Source organism: Spermophilus citellus, assembly GCF_964194105.1.
Source record: "Spermophilus citellus genome assembly, chromosome: 9".
In the NCBI taxonomy this organism is placed as follows: Eukaryota; Metazoa; Chordata; class Mammalia; order Rodentia; family Sciuridae; genus Spermophilus; species Spermophilus citellus.
The window spans coordinates 29,202,846-29,229,209 of NC_138191.1; the positions used below are offsets into that span (position 1 = coordinate 29,202,846).

At 40.9% G+C, this 26,364-nt stretch overlaps 1 protein-coding gene across 3 annotated transcripts in view; it reads right to left on the reverse strand.

Moving 5' to 3' along the window:
- Positions 1-26,364, reverse strand: part of NOTCH2 (notch receptor 2) — a 163,858-nt gene that overhangs the window by 49,955 nt on the left and 87,539 nt on the right. For 2 of the 3 annotated variants that reach the window (XM_081308318.1, XM_081308316.1), the window contains exons 6-12: positions 18,159-18,392; positions 16,512-16,667; positions 15,670-15,858; positions 14,670-14,783; positions 13,766-13,879; positions 11,759-11,992; positions 1,173-1,283 (exon numbers count right to left, since the gene is read on the reverse strand). In XM_081308318.1, the coding sequence (XP_081164444.1) occupies positions 1,173-1,283; positions 11,759-11,992; positions 13,766-13,879; positions 14,670-14,783; positions 15,670-15,858; positions 16,512-16,667; positions 18,159-18,392 (1,152 nt within the window). The remainder of the gene's footprint in view (positions 1-1,172; positions 1,284-11,758; positions 11,993-13,765; positions 13,880-14,669; positions 14,784-15,669; positions 15,859-16,511; positions 16,668-18,158; positions 18,393-26,364) is intronic. The other variant, XM_081308317.1, reaches the window with a different exon arrangement.

Below are 26,364 nucleotides of genomic sequence, written 5' to 3' on the forward strand. Positions count from 1 at the left end.
CTCTAAGCTCTGGATTTCTCATCAATACCAGAGGAACAAAACAGCTGTGACAATTGTGACTTGGCACTTAATTTGATGCATAGCTCAAAATATGTGCTAGCTATTTTCTTCATATTATCCATTTAACAACAGTGCACCTATTATCCTAATAGCAGGAATTTCCATGCATTCTGTTGGCTGCCACCTAATACTGGAGTGACAGTTTTCAGGATGCACAAGTCCATCAGGCCACCACACTACTGCATGGTCTTGGCTTGAAAGCTTCTCGTTGATTTCCAATGAACAGGAATCACTGGAGCCACAAACATTCCTGTCTAGCAACAACAATCATACAAACTGGAAAAGTGCTTGTGAACTAGAGAACACATGGCAATGGCAGACATTCTTCATTTGGCTCCTGCTGCCTCTGCCAAAAGCTCATAAGGAGTCTCTCACCTGGAGTGCAAATGACCACATGGTCATTATTAAAGGGTATTACATTAAGGCCTACTTGTCTGTGGCACTGACAGGAAAGAATAGAATACATTGTGAATCCCTCTCATGGTGCCTGTAGCAGCTTAGATGTCAGTGAGGGGCTGGGTTTCCTCAGTAGCCTCAGGAACTTTTTACAGGAAGGTAAAAAGAAAGGTAATATTAACAAGGAAAGAGGAGAGAGATGCATGGATGTGCCCGTGTGCACAGGTTTGCAAGTGCTAGTGTTCTAGCTATTTGTACTTCAGTAGGAATGACTTGCTAAGCTATTTTAGCCACTTATTTTCTTCCTCCTGCACAGAAAGATCTTGCTCATGCAGGCAAATTAAGGTGGTCCCCTCAAGTTACAATTTTATTAAATAGTCTCCCCAAAAGAGGAAGGACATGAGACAAAAAGTGCTGTTTTGCAAGTTTACCTCGCATATGGATTTACAGAAGGTACCAACTACTGCTTGCAGGAAAATAAAGTTGGCTTTGGAGGTAACTTAATTCAAGCACAATGATGGTAAAATCTAATAAATGAAATATGGCATGTTTCAGTTTAAGGAAGATTTATGAGCAGAAAACTGGATCAGAGAAGTACAGAAGCAGATTTCAAACCTTCCAGAGACACCAAGAAAGAAGAGACATTTGAAAAGTGATTTTTCCCTCAGATGTCCCATTTTCCCAAAGTGATGGGGCTGAAGTGCATGAAGCATTACCTGTGAATCCTGGCAAGCAGACACAACTGTAACGATTGATGCCATCCATACAAGCACCATGGATACAAGGGTTGCTAGCACAGTCATCAAAATTGATTTCACAATTAATCCCTAAAAGGAGAATCAAAGAGAAATCATTCCACATTATCACAGACATAACCCAGCTTTTGTTTGTGATGCTGTGGAGTAAGAAGTCTAAATGTAATCCAGGCAGCCCTGGACAGAACACAGCAGCACTTCTCAAAGTATAGTCCACAGACTCTTTCAGGAGAACCTTGAAGTCAGAAGGATTTTATTACTCACACAAAGCTATTACTTGCTTTTTTTTTTTTTTTTTCTGTGTTGACATTCACACTGATGTTTGCAAAGGCAATGGGGATAAAACTGTTGGCATGTGGCGGGAATCAGGTAGTGGAACTAAATTGTGCTAGTAGTTACTGTATCTTCACATCCATGCTGCCCACAGTTAAATAAACACAAGAGACAGTTCACCTAAAAATGGCTTTGGCAAAGAGGTTAAAACTATAAACATCGTAACTTCATTAAATCTTGAACCTCAAATGTACCTCCCCTGTTATATGTGATGAAAGGGGAAGCACAGAAGAATTTCTGTGCATACAGGTGTGAACATCATATCAGGAGAAGCAGTCACGCAACTGTTCAAGTTGTGAGCTGAAATAGCTGCCTTCTGTATGAAACCCCATGTAGTTGAAAGAACAACTGACAGATAAGCCAAAGTTCATCAGACTTGAGTGTTTAGCAAATATTAAGTGAAAGAAAGAAACCGGTCATTTTGAGGGAAACAAGTGATAGTACTTAATGCTGAAACTAAATTTGGGCTTTACAATCAAAATTAGAATTTAGAACTTGGATCCATCACCTTAAGCTTGACACTGACGATCAGTGCTAAAAGCTAAAGCTCAGGATGATCTTTAAACAAATATGGAATTGCCTTTAGTGTTGCACTGTCTTATTCTGCACTGCCTCAATTAATGGATGTTCCAAGCAGGCCCCTGACACATGTCAGTTCTTTCTCCACCCACTACAGACCAACATTTCTTTTTTTTTTTTTAAATTGCTTTTATTTTTTAAATACATGACAGCAGAATGCATCACAATTCTTATTACACATATAGAACACAATTTTTCATATCTCTGATTGCATATGAAGTATGTTCACACCAATTCATGTCTTCATACATGTACTTTGGAAAATGATGTCCATCACATGCCACCATCATTGCTAACTCCCTGCCCCCTTCCTTCACCTCCCACCCCTCTGCTCTATCTAGAGTTTGTCTATCCCTCCCATGCTCCCTCTTCCTACCCCACTATGAGCCAGTCACCTTATATCAGAGAAAACATTCGCCTTTTTTTTTTTTTTTGGATTGGCTAACTTCACTTAGCATTATCTCCTCCAACTGCATCCATTTACCTGCAAATGCCATGATTTTATTCTCTTTTATTGCTGAGTAATATTTCATTGTGTATATATGCCACATTTTTTTAATCCATTCATCTACTGAAGGGCATCCAGGTTGATTCCACAGTTTAGCCATCGTAATTGTGTTGCTATAAACATTGATGTGGCGGTGTCCCTGTAGTATGCTGTTTTTAAGTCCTTTGGGTATAGACAGAGGACAGGGATAGCTGGGTCAAAGCCCTAATCTTCATCATGTGGGATTAGGCCCCAGGTGCGGGCGTCAAGGGGCAGTTCTCCAGTGTGAATAAGCAGTGATGACTGGAAATGTGGCAACCATCATGTGGATGTGAGTTACTAAGCATGAAAAGAAGATGGTAGAGGTGAATTGTACAAGGAGCCCAGGTCCTTGGTTTCATTGAGTCAGCCTGGTGCTCAGAGGGAAACCCCGGGTCTGTGGACCATCAGGTTCTGAGCATGTGAACACTATGCTGAAGGACCCCCGATTGCAGACCCAGGGGCCAGTGTCAATGGAGAGGATCTAATTAATGAGTCGCCTTGTCAACACTGTAATGTTGGTCATCAGACTGCTGCGGAGGAGATAACTTCGTTGAAACCGGCAGCTACAGGTGTGTGATCCCATAGCCTTCCCTCTCCACACATCGGGAAAACCTTAAGGGCCCCTCCCAGCTCTCCCATAAGGGCCCCTCCCAGCTCTATTGTGAGTGCTACAGCCAGCCCGAGGGAATCAGAGGTGGTGTGGGACCCGCGGCGCGGAACTACCGCTCCCAACAGGGCTGACTGCTGAGGTCTCTTGCACCAGCTACGGGGAAGTGGATACCGGAGGGCAAGTAAAATCCACTGAGGATTCTCAGCCCCAAGCTCTACAAACTTAGGGTCTGAGGGAATGGCAAACTGGAAGAGTGTGCCCAGTCGTTCATGAAAACAGGGCTCTCGGGAGTAGCAGACCTGGCGTGTAGCCAGTATTGTGGTGAGAGGGGCCTGGCTAGAGAAAAAGTGGGAAGTGACTAAACACAAGAGGAGGCCCTAGACACTCAGGATTGGAGACTCGTCCAGTCTGGGATGAGGGGCTGCACAGTGATTGGTTCCCGCGTATTGACAGGAGAAACTTGACCTGGTGGGCACAGCGCCATCTACTGGAAGAGAAGTTAATCAAACTCTAAGACGGAATTTATTAGGTTTTTTTTTTTCTTTTTCTTTTCTCTTTTTTTTGATTTGGGTTTTTCTTTCATTTTCATTTTTTTCTTTCTTGTTGTTTTACTAATTTTTTTTTACAAAATATTTTTTTTAGTTTTTTTTCTACTAATTTTAATTTAAATTTTTTAAATTATTATTATTATTTTATTTTATTTTATTTTAATTTTTTTCTTTTTTAGTTCCTATTTTTTTCTTCTTTAGTATTTTCATTTTTCTTATCCCCCCTTTCCTTGAATTCTACCTGCCTACTCTCATTCTCTTTAGAGACTTCTAACCTTCCCTTCAAATACCTTTCCTCCCAAGCATCAAATTAATTTACAGGAGTCAACAGTAACTCAGGAGTCAAACAGAACAAGAAGTAACATGAGCAGCTTCAAAAAACAAGGAAGAAAAGGAGTACAAACAATGCAGGACAGCCTAAATATTCAGGAGGACCTAGAGTCATCAGAAAAATGGTCATATAAAGAACTCAAGGAACACCTTAGACAGATGGAATGGAACCTTAAAGAGGATACAAGACAGCAAATTCAAGCAGCGAAAGAACACATCGAGAATGAATTTCATAAACAGATAAAAGAAGAAGTTAAGCATCTTTATCAGGAGATAGAGATTATAAAAAATAATCAAACAATAATTCTAGAAATGAAGGAAACGATAAACCAAATTAAAAACTCAATTGAGAGTATCACTAACAGAGTGGAGCAAGTAGAAACCAGAAGGTCAGATAATGAAGACAAAATATATCATCTTGAAAAGAGTCTAGCCAACTCAGAAAGGCTGGTAAAAAATCACGAGAAAAACATCCAAGAGTTATGGGATAACATGAAGAAACCAAACTTACGAGTCATCGGGATAGAAGAAGATACAGAGATTCAAACCAAGGGAATGAGAAAACTGCTGAATGAAATAATTACAGAAAACGTTCCAGAAATAAAAAAGGAAACAGATATACAAATTGAAGATGCATACAGGACACCGAGCACACAAAATCACAGTAGACCAACGCCAAGACACATTGTTATGAAGATATCCAATATACAGAACAAAGAGAAAATATTAAAAGCTACAAGAGAAAGGAGACAGATTACATTTAGGGGTAAACCAATACGGTTAACAACGGACTTTTCATCACAGACACTGAAAGCAAGAAGGTCATGGAACAATGTATTTCAAACACTGAAAGACAATGGATGCCAACCAAGAATTCTGTATCCAGCAAAATTAAGCTTCAGGTATGACAACGAAATAAAAATCTTTCATGATAAACAAAAGTTAAAAGAATTTGCAGCCAGAAAACCAGCATTGCAAAGCATTTTGAGCAAAACACTACAAGAAGAAGAAATGAAAAACAATAACCAAAACCATCAGTGGGAAGTGCCTCAGTAAAGACAGAGGGCGAGGGGAAAGACAATCATGGAGAAACAAACTAAAATTTTTTTTAAAAAAAGGATAAACAATCAAACATGGATGGAAGTTCAAACCACATATCAATAGTAAGTCTGAATGTTAATGGCTTAAACTCTCCAATAAAGTGACATACGCTGGTATCATGGATTAAAAAAAACAAATCCAACAATATGCTGCCTCCAGGAGACACATCTGATTGGAAAAGACATACACAGGCTGAAGGTGAAAGGATGGGAAAAAATATACCACGCACACGGTCCTCGCAAGCAAGCAGGGGTGGCCATCCTCATATCGAAAAAAATCGACTTCAAGACTAAGTTAATCAAAAGGGATAAAGAAGGTCATTATATACTGTTAAAAGGAACCATTCACCAACAAGACATAACAATTATCAATATTTACGCACCAAATAATGGTGCTGCGACATTCATAAAACAAATTCTCCTCAAATTCAAGAATCAAATAGACCACAACACAATAATTATGGGTGACTTCAACACACCTCTCTCACCATTGGACAGATCCTCCAAACAAAAGTTGAATAAAGAAACTATAGAATTCAATACCACAATCAATAACCTAGACTTAACTGACTTATATAGAATGTATCAACCATCATCAAATGGCTATACTTTTTTCTCAGCAGCACATGGATCCTTCTCAAAAATAGACCATATATTATGCCATAGGGCAACCCTCAGTAAATATAAAGGGGTGGAGATAATACCATGCATTTTATCTGATCATAATGGAATGAAACTGGAAATCAATGATAAAAGAAGGAAGGAAAAATCCTACATCACATGGAAAATGAACAATATATTACTGAATGATCAATGGGTTACAGAAGACATAAAGGAGGAAATCAAAAAATTCTTAGAGATAAACGAAAATACAGACACAACATATCGGAATCTATGGGACACAATGAAAGCAGTTTTAAGAGGAAAATTCATCACCTGGTGGTCATTCCTCAAAAAAAGAAGAAACCAACAAATAAATGAGCTCACACTCCAACTCAAAGCCCTAGAAAAGGAAGAGCAAAACAACAGAAAATGTAGCAGAAGGCAAGAAATAATTAAAATCAGAGCGGAAATCAATGAAATTGAAACAAAAGAAACTATTGAAAAAATTAACAAAACTAAAAGTTGGTTCTTCGAAAAAATAAATAAGATCGACAGACCTTTAGCCATGCTAACGAAGAGAAGAAGAGAGAGAACTCAAATTACTAACATACGGGATGAAAAAGGAAATATCACAACAGATGCTACAGAAATACAGAAGACAATTAGAAATTATTTTGAAAACCTATATTCCAATAAAATAGAGGATAGTGAAGACATCGATAAATTTCTTAAGTCATATGATTTGCCCAGACTGAGTCAGGAGGATACACACAATCTGAACAGACCAATATCAATGGATGAAATTGAAGAAGCCATCAAAAGACTACCAACCAAGAAAAGCCCAGGACCGGATGGGTATACAGCAGAGTTTTACAAAACCTTTAAAGAAGAATTAATACCAATACTTTTCAAGTTATTTCAGGAAATAGAAAAAGAGGGAGCTCTTCCAAATTCATTCTATGAGGCCAACATCACCCTGATCCCGAAACCAGACAAAGACACCTCAAAGAAAGAAAACTACAGACCAATATCTCTAATGAACCTAGATGCAAAAATCCTCAATAAAATTCTGGCGAATCAAATACAAAAACACATCAAAAAAATAGTGCACCATGATCAAGTAGGATTCATCCCTGGGATGCAAGGATGGTTCAACATACGGAAATCAATAAATGTTATTCACCACATCAATAGACTTAAAGATAAGAACCATATGATCATCTCGATAGATGCAGAGAAAGCATTCGACAAAGTACAGCATGCCTTTATGTTCAAAACATTAGAAAAACTAGGGATAACAGGAACTTACCTTGACATTGTAAAAGCTATCTATGCTAAGCCTCAGGCTAGCATCATTCTGAATGGACAAAAGTTGAAGGCATTCCCTCTAAAATCCGGAACAAGACAGGGATGCCCTCTATCTCCACTTCTATTCAATATAGTTCTTGAAACACTGGCCAGAGCAATTAGACAGACGAAAGAAATTAAAGGCATAAAAATTGGAAAAGAAGAACTTAAATTATCACTATTTGCAGATGACATGATTCTATACCTAGAAGACCCAAAAGGGTCTACAAAGAAACTACTAGAACTAATAAATGAATTCAGCAAAGTGGCAGGATATAAAATCAACACGCATAAATCAAAGGCATTTCTGTATATCAGCGACAAAACTTCTGAAATGGAAATGAGGAAAAACACTCCATTCACAATATCCTCAAAGAAAATAAAATACTTGGGGATCAACCTAACAAAAGAGGTGAAAGATTTATACAATGAAAACTACAGAACCCTAAAGAGAGAAGTAGAAGAAGATCTTAGAAGATGGAAAAATATACCCTGTTCATGGATAGGCAGAACTAACATCATCAAAATGGCGATATTACCAAAAGTTCTCTATAGATTTAATGCAATGCCAATCAAAATCCCAAGGGCATTTCTTGTAGAAATAGATAAAGCAATCATGAAATTCATATGGAAAAATAAAAGACCCAGAATAGCAAAAGCAATTCTAAGCAGGAAGTGTGAATCAGGTGGTATAGCGATACCAGATTTCAAACTATATTACAGAGCAATAGTGACAAAAACAGCATGGTACTGGTACCAAAACAGGCGGGTGGACCAATGGTATAAAATAGAGGACACAGAGACTAATCCACAAAATTACAACTATCTTATATTTGATAAAGGGGCTATAAGCATGCAATGGAGGAAGGATAGCATCTTCAACAAATGGTGTTGGGAAAACTGGAAATCCATAGGCAACAAAATGAAACTGAATCCCTTTCTCTCGCCATGCACAAAAGTTAACTCAAAATGGATCAAGGAGCTTGATATCAAATCAGAAACTCTGCGTCTGATAGAAGAAAAAGTTGGCTCCGATCTACAGATTGTGGGGTCGGGCTCCAAATTCCTTAATAGGACACCCATAGCACAAGAGTTAACAACTGGAATCAACAAATGGGACTTAATTAAACTTAAAAGTTTTTTCTCAGCAAAAGAAACAATAAGAGTGGTAAATAGGGAGCCTACATCCTGGGAACAAATTTTTACGCCTCACACTTCAGATAGAGCCCTAATATCCAGAGTATACAAAGAACTCAAAAAAATTAGACAATAAGATAACAAATAACCCAATCAACAAATGGGCCAAGGACCTGAACAGACACTTCTCAGAGGAGGATATACAATCAATCAACAAGTACATGAAAAAATGCTCTCCATCTCTAGCAGTCAGAGAAATGCAAATCAAAACCACCCTAAGATACCATCTCACTCCAGTAAGATTGGCAGCCACTATGAAGTCAAACAACAACAAGTGCTGGCGAGGATGTGGAGAAAAGGGTACACTTGTACATTGCTGGTGGGACTGCAAATTGGTGCAGCCAATTTGGAAAGCAGTTTGGAGATTCCTGGGAAAGCTGGGAATGGAACCACCATTTGACCCTGCTATTGCCCTTCTCGGACTATTCCCTGAAGACCTTAAAAGAGCATGCTACAGGGATACTGCCACATCGATGTTCATAGCAGCACAATTCAGAATAGCTAGACTGTGGAACCAACCCAGATGCCCGTCAATAGATGAATGGATAAAAAAAATGTGGCATCTATACACAATGGAGTACTATGCAGCAATAAAAAATGACAACATCATAGAATTTGCAGGGAAATGGATGGCACTAGAGCAGATTATGCTTAGTGAAGCTAGCCAATCCCTAAAAAACAAATACCAAATGTCTTCTTTGATATAATGAGAGCAACTATGAACAGAGCAGGGAGGAAGAGTAGGAAGAAAAGATTAACATTAAACAGAGACATGAGATGGGAGGGAAAGGGAGAGAAAAGGGAAATTGCATGGAAATGAAGGGAGACCCTCATTGCTAAACAAAATTACATATAAGAGGTTGTGAGGGGAATGGGAAAATAAACAAAGAGAGAAATGAATTACAGTAGATTGGGTAGAGAGAGAAGTTGGGAGGGGAGGGGAGGGGGGAGAGTAGGGGATAGGAAAGGTAGCAGAATACAACAATTACTAATAGGGCATTATGTAAAATTGTGGATGTGTAACCGATGTGATTCTGCAATCTGCATTTGGGGTAAAATTGGGGGTTCATAACCCACTTCAATCTAATGTATGAAATATGATATGTCAAGAGCTTTGTAATGTTGTGAACAACCAATAAAAAAATTAAAAAAAAAAGACTCCTACAGCACAAGAATTAAAACCAAGAATCAATAAATGGGATGGACTCAAACTAAAAAGTTTCTTCTCATCAAAAGAAACAATCTGTGAGGTGAACAGAAAGCCTACATCTTGGGAGCAAATTTTTGCCCCTCACACATCAGATAGTGCACTAATCTATAGGGTATATAAAGAACTCAAAATGATAAACACCAAAAAAACAAATAACCCAAACAATAAATGGGCCAAGGACATGAACAGACACTTCTCAGAAGAGGATATACAATCAATCAACAAATATATGAAAAAATGTTCATCATCTCTAGCAAGTAGAGAAATGCAAATCAAAACGACTCTAAGATACCAGTCAGAATGGCAGTTATTATGAAGAAAAACAAAAACAAGTGTTGTAGAGGATGTGGGGGAAAAGGCACACTCATATATTGCTGATGGGACTGCAAATTAGTGAAGCCAATATGGAAAACAGTATGGAGACCAACATTTCTTTACTTTGCTGGCAGTTCTTTGCATGAATTTTTTTAACAGCTGCAGGAATGAATTTGGCAGGGCCCTGAGACCTTCCTTGCTTCCCTCTCCATGCTGCCTGCTACGCAACATTGATATTTACCCCTTGCCTCTTAGTGACAGCTACTTATACCATGCCCTCCCTAGAAAACACACCTGATGCCTTCTGGCATAATGATGTAATCCCACAGGAAACAAAGCGCTGATCAACCCACCTCTCATCCAGGTTCCCAGCATGGCTGTTATACCAGAATGACAGCAAGGCCCACAGTAGCACCTCCATTCTAAAGGCCATGAAAGTACTGGTAAACCTCTCAAATTTCTTTTCATTCAGCAATTCTCATGTTGGAGACCAGCCCTGGAGCAAAGTGCTTTTGGAAGGTTTTACAAAGATCTACAAGCCCTTTAAGGGACTTATCTAAACATGGGGAGGGGCAGGCCTTCTCAGCTCTGAAGGAATGGGATGTGTTTCTTGTGCTCAGGCAAGTCAAAAAGGACTTTGTTTTCAAACTTGGCATGTGTGAGGGCCTGGATGAAGACTAGGGCCTTTTACAAGTTTGAAGAAATAGATTTGGAAATAACACTATAAAATGAAGGCAGCTAACCATGTCCCCTACCTCTGCCACCCACATAGTCCATTTCCAGGATGATTTCTCAATAAATTTCTCCTGATATTGGCAATTTTTCTTCTAGCAAAGGCACACACTGGTTAATCTTCCACTAATACATTTTCCTTTGACCTGGGACATAGTACTCCCTCTATTAATCACAGTTGTGTCCATACTTATTCCTATAATATGTAAAATAGAAGCCAGTGAAACCTGTGAGATGTTCTCTCAGAGAAAACAACTCCAAATTCCACACAGAAGGAGCAGCAGATTCTCCCCCTACCATGTAGCCTTCCACCACAGTCAGGGAATAGCACTGGACTCTAAGGACAGACAGCAGTGTCTATCCATTCTTCACAATTACTGTGTAACAAAGTGTGTCCTCTCCTTTAGAGTCTCCCCAATGCCTGAAGACCCAGTAGATATAAGCAACAAAAGAAAACCATCAAAATTAAAGAGACTGAACATGAAAGAAAAAAAAGGTGAATGGAAGGAAGGAAGGAGGGAGGGATGGAAAGAATGCAGGCAATTCTCAATAAAAGTGACTTAAAGAAAATTTATCAAGCCACATTTCAATAAGACACATTTCAATTCTAAAAATAATCTTATATTTTGAAGTGATATGCCTCCATTAAATGAAACACACACCACATAGACACACACACACACACACACACACACACACACACACACACACCACTGGAATGGCACAATTATTGTCTCTAACTTCTCCCCAAAGTAGAACCATTTATGTTGGAGATATTCATGCTTGTGGCTTTGGCTGGCCTCTCAGAATCAGAAATATTTTTTAGGTATCTGTGCAAATGTCAAAAAATTGGAGAGAGGGGCTGGGGAGGTGGCTCAAGCGGTAGCGCGCTCGCCTGGCATGCGTGCGGCCCGGGTTCGATCCTCAGCACCACATACCAACAAAGATGTTGTGTCCGCCGAGAACTAAAAGATAGATATTAAAAATTCTCTCTCTCTCTCTCTCTCTCTCTCTCTCCCTCTCTCTTTAAAAAAAAAAAAAAATTGGAGAGGTCTGTGTAAATTGTGTTTAAGAAATGAAAAACCCCAACCCAACATAACCAGAGCAGGCTTACCTGATGTGCCCGGCTGGCAGTTGCACTGGTAGCCATTCACTAGGTCAATGCAGCGCCCATCATTCAAGCAAGGGCTGCTATAACATTCATCAATTTGGTCACTGCAGATGGCACCCATGTACCCGGGGTTGCAGATGCAAGTGTAGGAATCAATCCCATCCTGGCACTGGCCATGGTGGCAAGGATCAGGGTCACAGTTGTCGATGTTCTCCTCACATAACACACCAGTGAAACCTTGGGAAGGAATTTTACCAAGGAATCTTCAAAGCCAGATACCACACACCTGAACCCAAGAGCAATTAATCTATGTACCCTACACATTCCACATCTGAATGAATATTACTGCAGTGGGAACTGGTTGTTTGTTTTGATTTAGAAAGCGAGCCTGGGGAGCTGTGCTCAAAATAAAGAACATCAGATTGGCAGGACTAATGCACCTTTGAGACTGATAACTAATTTCACAGCACAAAGGCTTTAACCTCAGCCTCCCGACTTACTGGGTTTCAGGGGAAGCTGCTCTTGACTTTTTTTTTAATATCTGATTTCTTTTTCTCCCAAACCCAAAACATATGTACTGAATAATGGTTTCATGAACCTAGTATTCCCAATTCTGACTTTCTGACTTTGGAGGACAGAGAACTTTATTCTGCTTCACCCCTTCCAAAGCATTAAGCATATACACGAGATTTTCAATAAATACCTGTTGAACAAAACAAGTGAGTGTAACAGTTATGAGCATTTAAGTGAAAAAGGGTGTTCCTCCTTTCAATATTTAGATATGCCCACATTCTTCTCCTTCCCAACAGACTCTTGGAGGCCTATCCTCCTTTAAAAAAGTGAATCCAAGCTGGGTGTGGTGTACACACCTGTAATCCCAATGGCTTAGGAGACTGAGGCAGGAGGATCATTAAGTTCAAATCCAGCCTCAGCAACTTAGCAAGGCCCTAAGCAACTTAGTGAAACCGTCTCTCAAAATAAAAAACAAAAAGGGCTGGAGGTATGGCTAAGTGGTTAAGTGCCCCTGGGTAACCCCCACCTTCCCCCTAAAAGGTGATTTTTAGCCTCTCTCCAGTAAGCTTAGGTGTGACAAGAGGACAAACACTGGAGTTTCTCCAATGAAGGACAATAGGTTATTTTTTAAAAGTTCAGTGGCTCATTGGAGTTGACCTCAACAAGGAGGTCTAATATAAAAACAGTAGCACTGTGTGTGATTTTGTGACTGTTTGCTTTTCTACAATCAGAAAGAAATCATTCATTCAATGCCTACAACTCTTTACAAATTCTTCTAAATAAATTTGAATTATATTTATAACTGTCTTGAATTATATTTTTAACTTTTTTCCTCAAGCAGTCAGATAATAAAGGCTTTCTAGACATTACTTATCTACAAAGAAGGAAACATGTAAAAGGGGCATTTGACTTAATAAAATATTCTCCAAAGTAAAAAAAGGGCCATAAGTTCACAGATCTGTTCATCTCTGTGAATAGATGCTTTGGATCCTAATACCAGAAGTCATCAAGGAAACCCTAACTTCCTAGCCAGAGCTCTTGCCTGTCGGCTGCTACATACCTAAGAGCCACTGTGTCTGAGCCTCCACACCTGCACACACTCAGCCTGTAGACTCCTAAGCCTTTTCAGGTCACTGGCCTCAAGAGACAAAAAGGGCAACTATAGAGAAGTCCCAGTGGAACAGCTTTCCATGGGAATCCTACTTTCCCAAATGAGTCAGTCAAGCCAGCTGGAAGCTCACTGCTCTCCATGTGCCAAAAAGACATGGACATAAGTGGAATATCCAGGCCAGACCACTACCATGATGGAAGAACAGGGGGTATAGGAGGGAACCATGAGAACATCAGAAAGTCTGCTATCAGCAGCTCTAACACAGGGCAGCCCCTGAGTGTTAGAGCAAAGGCCCCTCTGTCTCTAACACAGAGAAGTTATCAGAGGACTATTGCCACCTTGTGCAGAGGAAATTCCTGGGGCATGACAAGTAAGCAGGCACTTACCAGTAGCACACTGGCATTCGTAACCATTTGGGTGATCAATACACTTGGCCCCATTCAGACACGGAGTACTGGAACAGTCATCAATGTCAATCTGGCATACCGGCCCCGTGAAACCTTGGGGAGGCAAAATAATGACCAAGTCAAAGTCTATCCTGTGTCTTTCTTACTTGTTGAGTGGATGATGCCCATGGAGGTGGATTAGGTTACCACTAGAGCCCATGTTGTGGGTCAGCACAGTGGTTCTCCCTAGCAGGTGACCAGGATACCTGGGAGAAACTCAGGGTCAGAAGCCCTCTTGTCTCCACAACTGCTCCTTTAGAGTGATGTCAGCTCTAGAGGGAGCAAGAGAAAATGAAATGCTACATAGAGCCCTCAAATGAGCGCCCAGATCTTCAGAGGCAAAGGGACCCTCTCTCTGGAGACAAAGTGGGCAGGCCACAGTTGCTGGGAGACAACTGGCATGTCTTCAACAAAAGCATGAAGGGAAATAACAGACAGAGGCTCTTGCAGAAGAAACTGGATGCATGTTGTCTGTTTGGATTTGTGGGGTGAAAAAAATCTCAAAACAATAAAACCTCACAGAGGGGCTTTGAGAGTATGACCCATAGGGGGAAAAAGGAATCCTGAACAGCCTACAACCGTGGCTTCTGTGGGAGTGAGAGCTATGAAATACACACACAGACAGAGGTCATGGACCATTCCAGAACAGACTTGGACCTCCATCCACAAAGGACTTGGAAGATAGGCTAGCTAAAGCAATTCCCCATCCCTCCACACATGCCTCTCACCAAGTCTTCATTTTAATGATTTCCTCATGCATAGCCCACACATATGTTCCCTCCCTTCCCATGGTCAGTAGGCTTTGTACTTCAGAAGGAAACAGGGCCAGGTGGTGGGCACTTACCAGGGGGACAGAGACACTGGAAGCGGTTGACTTTGTCCACACACTGCCCATTGTTCACACAAGGGTTGCTCTGACATTCGTTGATCTCTAGTTCACAATGCACACCTTTGAAGCCTACACAAAACAGACCACATATGGCTCAGAAAGACACAGAGGTGGACTCCAGCCAAGAAAACACAGTGTGCAGAGATGGCTACTACTTCTATGAGCATGGATATTACTGCCAAGACTAAGGGACTCTGCCATGTCAAGAAATAGTCCCTGTAATTAGGTTAATGGATAATGTGAAAGACCTTTGTCACTGTGAAGAGGTGACAGGGGCTACCTCATAAGACACTGGTGAGACCTAATATGCAAACAGACTCTACAGTGCTTTCTGTGTCAATGCACACATTCTAGACAGTGCCAGACACAAAGTGTCCCTCCCCTGAGTTCCTAAATGCCACCCAAGTGGGTTGCTACTGTAGTCAAGGTATAAGTCAAAGTCAGGGCATGGTCCACAGCTATAGCAGCTGGCATCCTTCATCAGCCAGAGCAGCCACCTCAGCTGTCACTTCACTAGTGTTAGTTGGGCCTCTGAGGATTCAAGAACTATTTCTGCAGAAGAGCTCCAGGGCACCACTAAGCATATGCTGCAGGTAAGATCCAGTTCCATTAATGGAATGGGACGTATTATGCAATACATTGGAGGATCAAGAAAGTTAGCTATTTTTTAAAAAGTCTTATAGTATATCGCCTCTGATATGTTCTGTGGTATGCATCTGGCTTTGACATAAAGAGCTTGTTCAATTTGGTCAACATTGCTCTGCCAATTCCCATCTTGCACGCTTCTCTGTAAGAAAGAAAGAAAGATGCCTGGGAGCCCAGACATCCTAAAGTGACCAGTCAGGGAATAAAATGCTAATACAGTGCATGGACTCCCCCTGGTTCCTGAGTGCTCCCTAGGACAAGTGCAGCGCCACCTCTCATCTCACACCCCAGCATGAAGGCATACATTTACCTGGCATGCACAGGCAGGTGAAGCCTCCAATCTTATCCAGGCAGGTGGCATCATTCTGGCAGGGGTCTGAATGACACTCATTGATGTCCATCTCACATCGAGGTCCCCCATAGCCCTTGAGACACTCGCAGTGGAAGCTGCCATCTGTGTTCACACACCTGCCAGCATGCTCACAAGGATTGCTGTTGGCTGCAAGACACAAGCACCAATTATCAGGACCTAAGCACAGGCCAGAGTTCCACAAATGCAGACTATAGAAGAGCATCTGACGATGTATTTCCTAAGCTTTCTACCTTCTCGTGTCTTACATAACTTACAAAGAAAAAATAAAAATAAAAAAGGAATAGGCAATCTTTACTCTCGTGCCTTTCTGTATTCTCTTTTTTTGGGGGAGCATGGGTACCAGAGACTGAACTCAGGGGCACTTGATCACTGAGCCATATCCCCAGCCCCATTTTGTATTTTATTTAGAGACAGGGTCTCACTGAGTTACTTAATGACTCACTTTTGCTGAGGGTGGCTTTGAACTCACAATCCTCCTGCCTTAGCCCACCAAGCCATTGAGATTACAGGCATGCGCCACCGTGCCGGGTTTTCTGTATTCTATAGCCCAAACTGCCACTGAGGAAGGCTTTATAAGAAAAATCAAGTATAGACCTTGCATATATTTAGTTCCCAGAATGGAATGTATGGTTAGGCTGAAGAGTTAATTGCAAACAGGGATACCTAATAGGGGAGATCTGAGATTTGGGATGTAACATGCTCCTGGAGTAACATGAGCTCCCGATGAAATACTTGCTGATCTGACACCCACTGGAAGCAGAGAAAGGTTGTGTACTCACCCATGGCACACTCATCCACATCTTCTGTGCAGTCTGCCCCTTTGTAGCCCTGTGGGCAGGTGCAGATGTACTGCCCATTCAGGGGGTTGGTGTCACACAACGCCCCCTTGTGGCAAGGATTGCTGATGCAGGCATCATCCAGATGACATAAGAGACCTGCCAGAGTGGGGGCAAGTGTGGAGAGAGAACATCTCTCATTTGGAGAAGAACTTTCTCTTTCACCAAGTTCCTCACAATCCAACAAAGATTTAGAGTCAATGTCCCCTTCACCTGGTGCTATCCAGGGACACACTGCAGCATCAGCAAAGCAGCTAGCTGCTTCAGACAAGCCCATGATCCAACCCTGAGCCCTCAACTAGATATCTCTTCTAGTGCAGAGATGCATATAGGCCAGAAATTAGAAGAGTAACTCCAGAACACGGAGACAGTCTCTGGATTGTCAGATTTAGCAAATAAAATAGAAGATGCAGAGTTAAATTGAACTTCTGATCAACAAATTTTTAAAATAAAATTCAAATACTGCATGCATCCTGTTTTATCTGACATCTTCCTTCTCCAGTGTCGCTCTACCTGATGGTCATGGGCCCATATGCATCTCTCCAGTCTCAAAAGAAAACAGGAACCGATGTCATCCTCCTCTACTAGAATGGCAGTTTAATGGCATTGACATTTGGCTCAGATGCCTTCAGGCTTCTGAGGACATTCTAGGCTTCCTGTTCCACAGAGTTCAAGTGGGAACTAAGTTTTCCAGTCTGTTATTTACTAAGGCTTATTCCTCAAAGCTGAAGGTGTGGCTTTTGGAAAGGCAGAAGAAATATAACCACATTTCAAAACTGCTGGGTAAAAAGTTTTCTTGGCTAAACCATCTTTTTTCCATCACATCCACCCCCATGTTGCTGTCATACTTCTAGAAGTAGAAGCTATTACACAGAAAGAGCAAGGTTAACTTTGTAGTATGAAGAAACCCTCCTTTAGAGGAATATTTCCATAGACATTGAGGATTGAAATGCACTTCTCCTCCTGTCTCTCCTGCCAATTCCTTCTTAGTAAGTGGACTATTTCTTCTTAAAATTAAGCCTGTGAATTCATTTATTCATCATCTAGTAAGAATTTCTGAAGTACTTTTCAGTCTAAGATCTTAAGGAGTTCTGCAGATGCTCCAAAGACCACAGTTACTGTCCTTCATTTTCTTTTCTTTCTTTTTTCTTAGTAACAGGAATTGAACCAAGGGGTACTTTACTACTGGGCCACGTTCCCAGCCCTTTTTATTTTTTATTTTGAGTCAGGGTCTCATTAAGCTTCTTAGGGCAAAGGTGCTGAGGCTGATTTGAAGTTGTAATCCTCCTGCCTCAGCCTCCAGGGCTGCTGGGATGACAGGAGTACACCACTGCATCTAGCCTAGCTTTCATTTTCTAGGATAATAAACCAAAGCACAGGTGAAGATTAGAAGTAGAAGTCCTAAGAAGGAGACTAACTTCCCAGATCTTTGGCTAGCAGATAACATTTCCCGAAAAACAGTCCTGAGTGGTATGTTCCTACAGATGGTAATTCATGGAGCACAGCTGCCAGACAAAAGATACAGCAGAAGCCCTGAATGCTCACTGCCCCACCCCCCACTCTCCAGTTCTGTCCTTCCATTGGCCTTACCTGCCTTTCCCTCTGGGCACATGCAAGCAAAGGAGGCCACACGGTCAATGCAGGTGGAGCCTGGAGTGCAGGAGGCGAAGGCACAATCGTCGATGTTCTCGCTACAGTCATCTCCACTCCAACCATTCACACACACACAGCCATACCCCCCATTACGGTTGGTGCAGGTGCCTCCATTCTGACAGGCATTGGGTTGCAGCAGGCACTCATCCACATCCTCTGTGCAGAACTGTCCTTTTGGGGGAAAAGAACCTTTGATTAGGGGGCCCACATCTCAAGGAATTAGTACCATCACAGCCCCCATACACTTCACCTTCATGTGACCTGCCTGAAATTAAGCCAGCAGAGCTCACAGCAGGCCAGATATTCTCCTGAATTTTAAGGCTATCTTAAGCCTTAAAATACCAACCAAATGGTATTTACTCCAGGCAAGTTATTTCAAGATGAACAAAAAAATCATCATTGCTAGAAACTCTTGACAACATGAAAACAGTCTTATCAAACAGAGGTGAAACCTATTAGGACCCTTGACTCACCTTAATCCCTGGGTCAATGAATAAGAGCACAGAGGAAAGCATCTAAGAGATGAGTGAGTCAAAAAATAACAAAAGGGAAACTACAGCTCCAAACATTATGGCAACTGTTCCATATCTGGACTATATCAACATTAACAGCCCAGCTGTGATACTGTGCAAAAGTTTTGCAAGATGATGTCACTACAGGGAAACACTTGATAAAGTGTACTAGGTATCTCTCATTAATTGTCACAATCCTGTGAAACTTTGTTTCAAAATATAAATTACAATTTTCAAAAACACTAGGCAAGCAAGGATAGAAAAAATGAAGAACAATGAGAAGCCCTGGTAAAAGGCAAGACCCAGAACGGTGAGACTGGAGCAAAATGTGCTCATCTCAAGGCAGAAAGCCCACCCAGTGCAATAGGAGATGGAAGAAGAACCAGTATGCTGTCTGAAAAAGAGCACAATAAAGGATGACAAACACGAGGCTCCTACAGGTGTGCTGCAGGCCATCCTGACAGCAACTGTGGGACTATGGCAAAGCCTCCTCAGCAAGGAACAAGCATGTCTTATATTTCTTATAACCAAGGAATCTGTGTTTCAGAAATGCAGTTCAGTGCCAGGCCACCAGAGCCATAGAGCATATTAATGAACTGGTCTGGATAGAAGTCTTTTAAATTAAGTCAGTTTAGACAGCTATGCAAAGAAATTAAGATTTAGATCATTTGAATTTTCTAAAACATAACAAGCTGCTGAAACTCAAAAAATGTAAAGTATCCTTCATTCTTCCTTTGCACTGTTGGCACATTCGAGTTGCATCGGACCTAGCCTAACTGCTCACCTATTTATTCTTCACTCCCATCTCAGCTGAACTTCCACTACTATAAAACCAACATCATCTATCACTTGTTTGGTTGCACATCTATCTTCCACCACTTGGATGCAAGCAAGCTCAGTCTGGGGACCTTTTTTTTTTTTTTTAACATATTGCCAATAAAGCCTACTAGCATGGCAGGATGGGAATGTGGATGTTTCCGGAACTCAGTGTTAAGCATCTCTCTTTTGTGCTTCCCTCCTTACTCCATCCATGTAAGTCCTGAAGGAACCACTATATCTTTGTATAATCACACCTTCTTGGCCACAGCTGACTGATCCGGCATGGGCAGAGGATCCAATCTACATCACTGTGTCCCTTTCCCAAATTACTGGACTAGGAACATTTTGTCACAAGACCAAATGGATGCAACAGCTAGTCTGCAGAGAAAGTGATCAGGGTGAATTAGAAGTGCACAGTGAGGAAAATAAAATCATGAAGGCATTCAAGTTATTGGTTCCTGTTGTTCCTGAAGCCCAGCTGCTCCTGGCACAGTCCTTCTGAGAGACATCTCTTGTAAGTTTTTCTAATTTGAGATGATTCTGCCAGTTGTAATGCAGATTATTAATTAACACATAGTAAGTGGGGATGGGGAGAAAAAGAGGAAGTGAATGAGAGAGGGAGTAAGTAAGTGAGGGAGTAAATGAGGGAGTAAGTGAGAGAGGGAGGAAAGGAAGGAGTGAACTGAATGGCAATCATCTCCCCCAGGGAAGATGATGTCATTTCATCTATTACAGAAAACTTTGTTCCCTTACAGTCCCAGCAGAAATCCTACTTCAAAGTAATGACAGCTGTGTTATTAGAATGCAGGTGGGGTTGAGAAATAAACATGTGACCAAGAAGTAGGTGAAGAGTTCTTGCAACCTGGAAAATTGCTGAGTCTTGTCTATTTTACTTACAGTAATTTGAATATCTACATTGCCCCTGAAACATACTGACTTGTGCAATTTGAGCAAATTAAATGTTATTCTTCTTTATTAACATTGTGATAAATCTGAGTATAAGACACTGAGTGTTTAAAATTATTTTGTATTTATTTCTTATGCATTATAATAACCAGTCACTAAAATATTGGTATAAGATAGACTGGAAAATAAACAAAGAGACTAGATAAAATATTAAGTATTTCCTTAGAATGGAAATTTGGCACTCCTGGGACAGGACACAAATAGCCATGGATTTCCTACTGCAAAGTATGTACTTCTTGGGGTGCCATAACAATCATCTCATTTGGAGCCGAGGAAATGGTTCTGAGAGGTAAAAATAACTTGCCTGTGTGAGGCAACGAGAACAGGAAATCTGGCATTTGAGCTGGGGGCTGCCTCACTCTAAAATTCTTAACAAAGATTTGAGGTATGGATCTGACTTTATTAAATCCCCTCTGCATGTCCTATTTTCCCAGGTGCACAGCCACGTGGAAGTAGGGAGGATGAAGAAGGTTAATGTCGGGAGGTGGAGGATGTGAAGACCAAAATTATGACTCACAGGACAGGATTACTGGAAAGCCTATGACTTCACACTATTGTCCAAAATGCAAATGTACTTTTGGGTACAGTTCACTATTTTTTTTAATGAGACCGGTTTTTGGAAATTAGATGCCTCCACTGAATCCTAGAACTACATGTCTGTAAGGTACTATTCATTAAAGACATGAAATCTAGAAATCCAAGAGCATTATGACTTAGAAGAAGTTTTCTTTTTTAAAAAAAAAACATTTTTTACTTATACAGGGACACAATATCTTTATTTTGTTTATTTATTTTTATGTGGTGCTAAGGATCGAAACCAGTGCCTCACATATGTAAGGCAAGCACTCTGTCACTGAGCCACAACCCCAGCCCTAGAAGGAATTTTCTACAGGATGGATTTCTTTTCTCCAAGTTTCATGCACAGCTTTCCAAAGCAGCATTGCTTCCCAGCCTCATTTCTGCCAGACTTTTTTTCCTCCTTATTACTACTCCATCAACCAGTTCTAAAATTCAAAATGTTGAAAACAGTAACCAGGTGGCCATTGCAATTGCTTGCTCCAAAATCCCCAATGGAATGTCTACTAAGATAGTAAACTTCCATCAGGTCCCCAGCATTTTAGCACAGAGGAAAACCAGTGCAGACGCCTGAAATTAAGAACACTAAGGCTCAGAAAGGTAAATGACCTCCTAATTTCACAGAACTGATGAGAAGGAATGCTGTCACTCAAACCCAGATCAGTGGGACTCTAAATCAGATGCCTTTCACTGTAGCACAGTTGAGCACCAAATTGGCTTTCTTTGGTCAAGACCTACACATTGAATCCCTGATCCAGAGTCCTAGAGCACAATGAGAAGGCACAAGAATACCCTTAGCAGAAAGAAGGTATTAGCCTTGAAAAAGTTCTTGGCACTCTCCTAGGCAAATTAGATCTGTTTTAAAGTCATTTGGCTTCTTCCACTATTCCATGCCAAGAAAACTAGCCTGGGTTGAAGGGAGGTGGGTTCCTGAGGAAAGCAGGATTAGGTCCAGAAGACAGCAAAAATGATCTGAGTGTACTCTGGTTGAATTTTAAAAGAAATGGTGGAGGTGGCTAGAGACTTATTTAAATACAGTTCCTAAGTTGATAAAATAGGCAAAGAAGAGTGGGGAAAGACATGATCAACACAGGGTGTGAAGATTAGTCAGACAGTAGAACACAGGAAGAACGAAAGGCAAACAACTATCTGTTAGCAGGGAGAGGAGGAGAGCGCACTAAGTTATGAGCTACCTAGCATATAAAAGCGTCTGGTGAAAAGGAAGAGCTGCGTTGTCTCCATGCCCCACCAAGCCACTAAGTCTTCAATCCAGAGACAAGTCTCAACATAGATCATCATCTGTGTCAAAACAAACCATGCTGGTAAACTCCCAAAATATGTTGCACAAAGCTCAGTTAGGCAAGTTTTGAGGGCAATAATTATCCCTCTTAGTAATTTCCACCTGTAGATACTGTAAGCTAATGCCGTTTAACATTAAGGCCACGGTAGAGGGCTGGGTAGGTCCCCTCTGTTTCCTATGGGCAAAAGAGAAAGAAAGGGGTGTGTATTTAAAAGTACTCTCCAGGAGTCTGGACTAATCTAATATGAAGCATCACACTGCCTAATTCTTGGCTGATACTTGAAACGATGAGAACCACTTATAGTAACTGACAATTTTCCAGCTTACCATTTTTTGCCTCATGTATCTATTCACATTCCTATCTGTCCTTGATACACTGTCTCCAGCCACAACAGTTTTCTGTTGGTTCCTCATACATTATTTCCTACCTCAGTACCTCTGCATATCCTGTTCTCTTCAGCCCCTCTAATTCACATGACTAGTTATTCTCATCCTTCAGACCTCTCTGATAACGAGGTTCTTCAAATGCATCCCTCCTCACTACTCTCCACCAGTGCATTTGTTCCAGTCAATCTCTCCTGGCATATGTCCCAAATTGTGATTATTTATTTATTTACTCTACATAAGTCTCTTTTCACATTAGACTACACACACTATGAGAGCAGGAACTGTGTCCTACCATTCACTTCAGTATACATGCCAGGTACTGTACTAAACACTTGGCATCAGTGGCAAAACAGATGAGGAAACAGGACTAGAGAGGAATAGTGACTTGTTCAAGTTTGTACCATTAGTTCAATCAATTAGAAGTATAAACTGGAAATGGAAACAGTTAAGTGCTCAAAAAGACTGGGAGTGTGAGATTGCTAGTTTTCAAAATAGGAAGGGGACTCTGGGTTGACTATTGAAGGACAAGGCAGGATTGACTAACACAGGGGAAGAAGACAGCTCCTTAGTGCTACAAATGAAGCTTCCTGCCAACCCACCACTAGTAAAGTAAGCATGCGTATCAGTTTTATAGGAGTAGGGTCACTTTAACGGTTTTTTCTTATTGCTCCATCCTATGATTTTAAGACTACAGGATAAATAAGATTATGGACCCAGCCTGTGCAAGTAAATAAAGCAGTGTTAACCATAGAGGTCTGCACTGAAATGGAAACCATGACCTGAGCCTCCTTAGCATCACACTCCAGCCAAGTGAGCAGTGAAGCACTAAACAGACACCATTTATGAGCAGTAACAGCTCATCATAGTTCTCTCAAGGTACCACAAACAAACCATCAATCTGACTTGGAGTTATAAGTGACTGGAAAGAGGGAAGGAGGAGGACAACAAAAGAGGAGAAAAGAAATGACTGCAGGGCCTGAGCACTCTCTGAAGAAGAAGCACTCACCCTCCCAGTCATCTCTCATCTGTGCAGTCTGTGGAAAAAGGCTTTATCACATCAATAGTCCTGTTAAGGGTCAACTCGAATTGCAACAACAATCCTAAAAGAACAGCTTGGCTGGCCCTTGCCCTGACCCTGCTACGTTTTCTTCTATGGTTAAGTCAAGATAATTCTGTCTCTGACATACTTCCAATCAGCGGTCACCCAACTCCCAACTTCTGGAGTTTCATATATTTCCATGTCATATAGAGCATTCTTATAACTTCTATCCTATAAAATCTCTGCTCTAAACACAGATTTTTCTATTTTGCTGGTGAAGTTAATGAACACAGTTGTACAACCTGCTGTGACTAAGGCTAGTTCAAACATTCGGTGTGACCAATGGAGTCTGCAGGACCTGCCTAATGGGAATATGTATGTGCACACAAACGTGCAAGGACACACGCATGTGTACACTGGGCCTGGGGTATGCCAGTGACTGAGGGGAATGATGGGAAGGTAAGCATTCAGACAAGCACGAGACTCTCAAGGGACTCCTCCACTAATACCCAGACATCACCATCATTGTTTAAATTCCTCAAAGGCCTGGTTCTCCTGGTAACTTCCACTGCATTCAGGACAGAATGCTAACACCAACCTGTGTTTCCCACCAAACTCTCAGGCTCTTGCCTTGAAACAACATGAGCTCCACCACTTCAGCCTTCTGAAATTTTTCAGTGATCACACAAGTATCTGGGACACTCATCCTGCCCTTTCCACTAAACAGTTCTTACTTACTGTCTATATCTGAAATGTCCACTTTCTCAAACAGACTATACCGTCCTGAACAAATTAGTTCTGCCTGTTAATGTGCTATACTTGAAACCTTCTACTTGTTCTGCAAGGCATTTGTTTCAGTCCAAAATTTTAAAAATAGTTGGATGATTTATATCTTGTTTCTCAATACTGCTAAGGTCCTGTTTACTTCAGGAACTCAGGTTCTGTGGAGAAATGGGTGGTAACTCTCTACCTCATCACGAATCTCCAGAACTTAGCACAGTGCCCAGCTAATATTACTTATTTAAAAGTGCTTGATAAATATTTGTTAAATGAATGTTTAACTCTGTATTCTCTTATTAAAATCATCCTACTCCTGAAATAATGGTAATCTTTCACAACTCATTTCTCCCATAGCAACAAAGTGTGTCTGTATTTTATTCACATCTCAAAGTCTCCCTCACCACCTTTTTACATGACCCACAACACACAAACTTCTCATCACAGTCCCCTTCCTTTTTTGCTAAACTAAACCTTATTTGTACCATACCCAAATCTACCTTGCCTTTGCCTACTAATCCTTCAACTATATCCACGGGCAACTCCACATTATGGTGGACACTTTCCTTAAGTGAAACCTCACCTTTTCCTAAAGACACTATCCCAGACAGCCCTCTCTAGAAAAAAAAAAAAAAAAAAACAAAAAAAAAAAAAAACAACTCCCACTGCCCTCCTCTTCCAATGGCTGCCATCTGAATCAAACTAGGGGACAAAGAATCAAAGTCAGGCCTGGTGACACAAACCTGTAATACCAGTGCCTCAGAAAGTTGAGGCAGGAGGATCACAAGTTTCAGGCTAGCCTGAGCAATTCAGTTAGGCTGTCTCAAAATAAAAAATAAAAAAGGGCTGGAGATGTTACTCAGTAATAAAGCACTTATGGGTTAATCCCCTGCACAAAAAAAAGAAAAAGAAAAAGAAATAAATGTCCTTTTATTACCCAATGCAGCTACTGACCTCAAAAAGTAAAAGTAAATATATTAAGTTATAAGCACTTTACCTTGACTGTCAAATATAATCTTTAAAAATGACTAGCTTACTTTTATAGAAGCTGCACAAACCCAGTCTACACCAGAAAATGTATTAAAGTATCTAAGTGAGAAGAGACTCTTACTAATAGTTGTGAATTTGGAGAGGTACAGTTGAGCCAAGAACAATCAGAAAATCTAATGCTCCAATCCACTCATTCATTCAATAAAGACACACATATACACAAACTGTGCTAGGCTCTGACCTATATGCATGAGGGTTATAATGATGAATTAAATAGACATTATTTCTACCCTGTAAACCTTCCAGACTAATAGTGGTTTTATAGTCAAAAAAAACAACAATAATTAAGGGTGATAAGTGCTTTAGCAGTTACCAGGTTGCTTTAGGAGCACGGAGTAGGGAGAACAGAGAAGGACTATAGAACGAGACTTTTAAGTGAAAGCCTGTAGGACATACAGGCAGAGCAAGGTTGTGTAAGAGTATACGTGTGAGAGTATGTGGGGAAAACAGGACAGGGTGGGAGTATTTCAGGCAGAAGGAAGTGATGTGTGTAGGTTTGAATGAAAAAAAGAGCATGGCTCATTTGAGGCAATGAAAAAAGACTTAGTGTGGCTGAATTACAGGGAGTGCACGGGGGAGTGGAGAGATGCAGCAGGCGAGGGTTACATCCAGTTCCTTGGAACTCAATCCAAAAACAAGGAGGACCCACTGAAGCGTTTTAAGCAAAGAAACAACTCGATCCAATTTGTGTTTCAGAAAGCCCATTCCGCTGCAGGC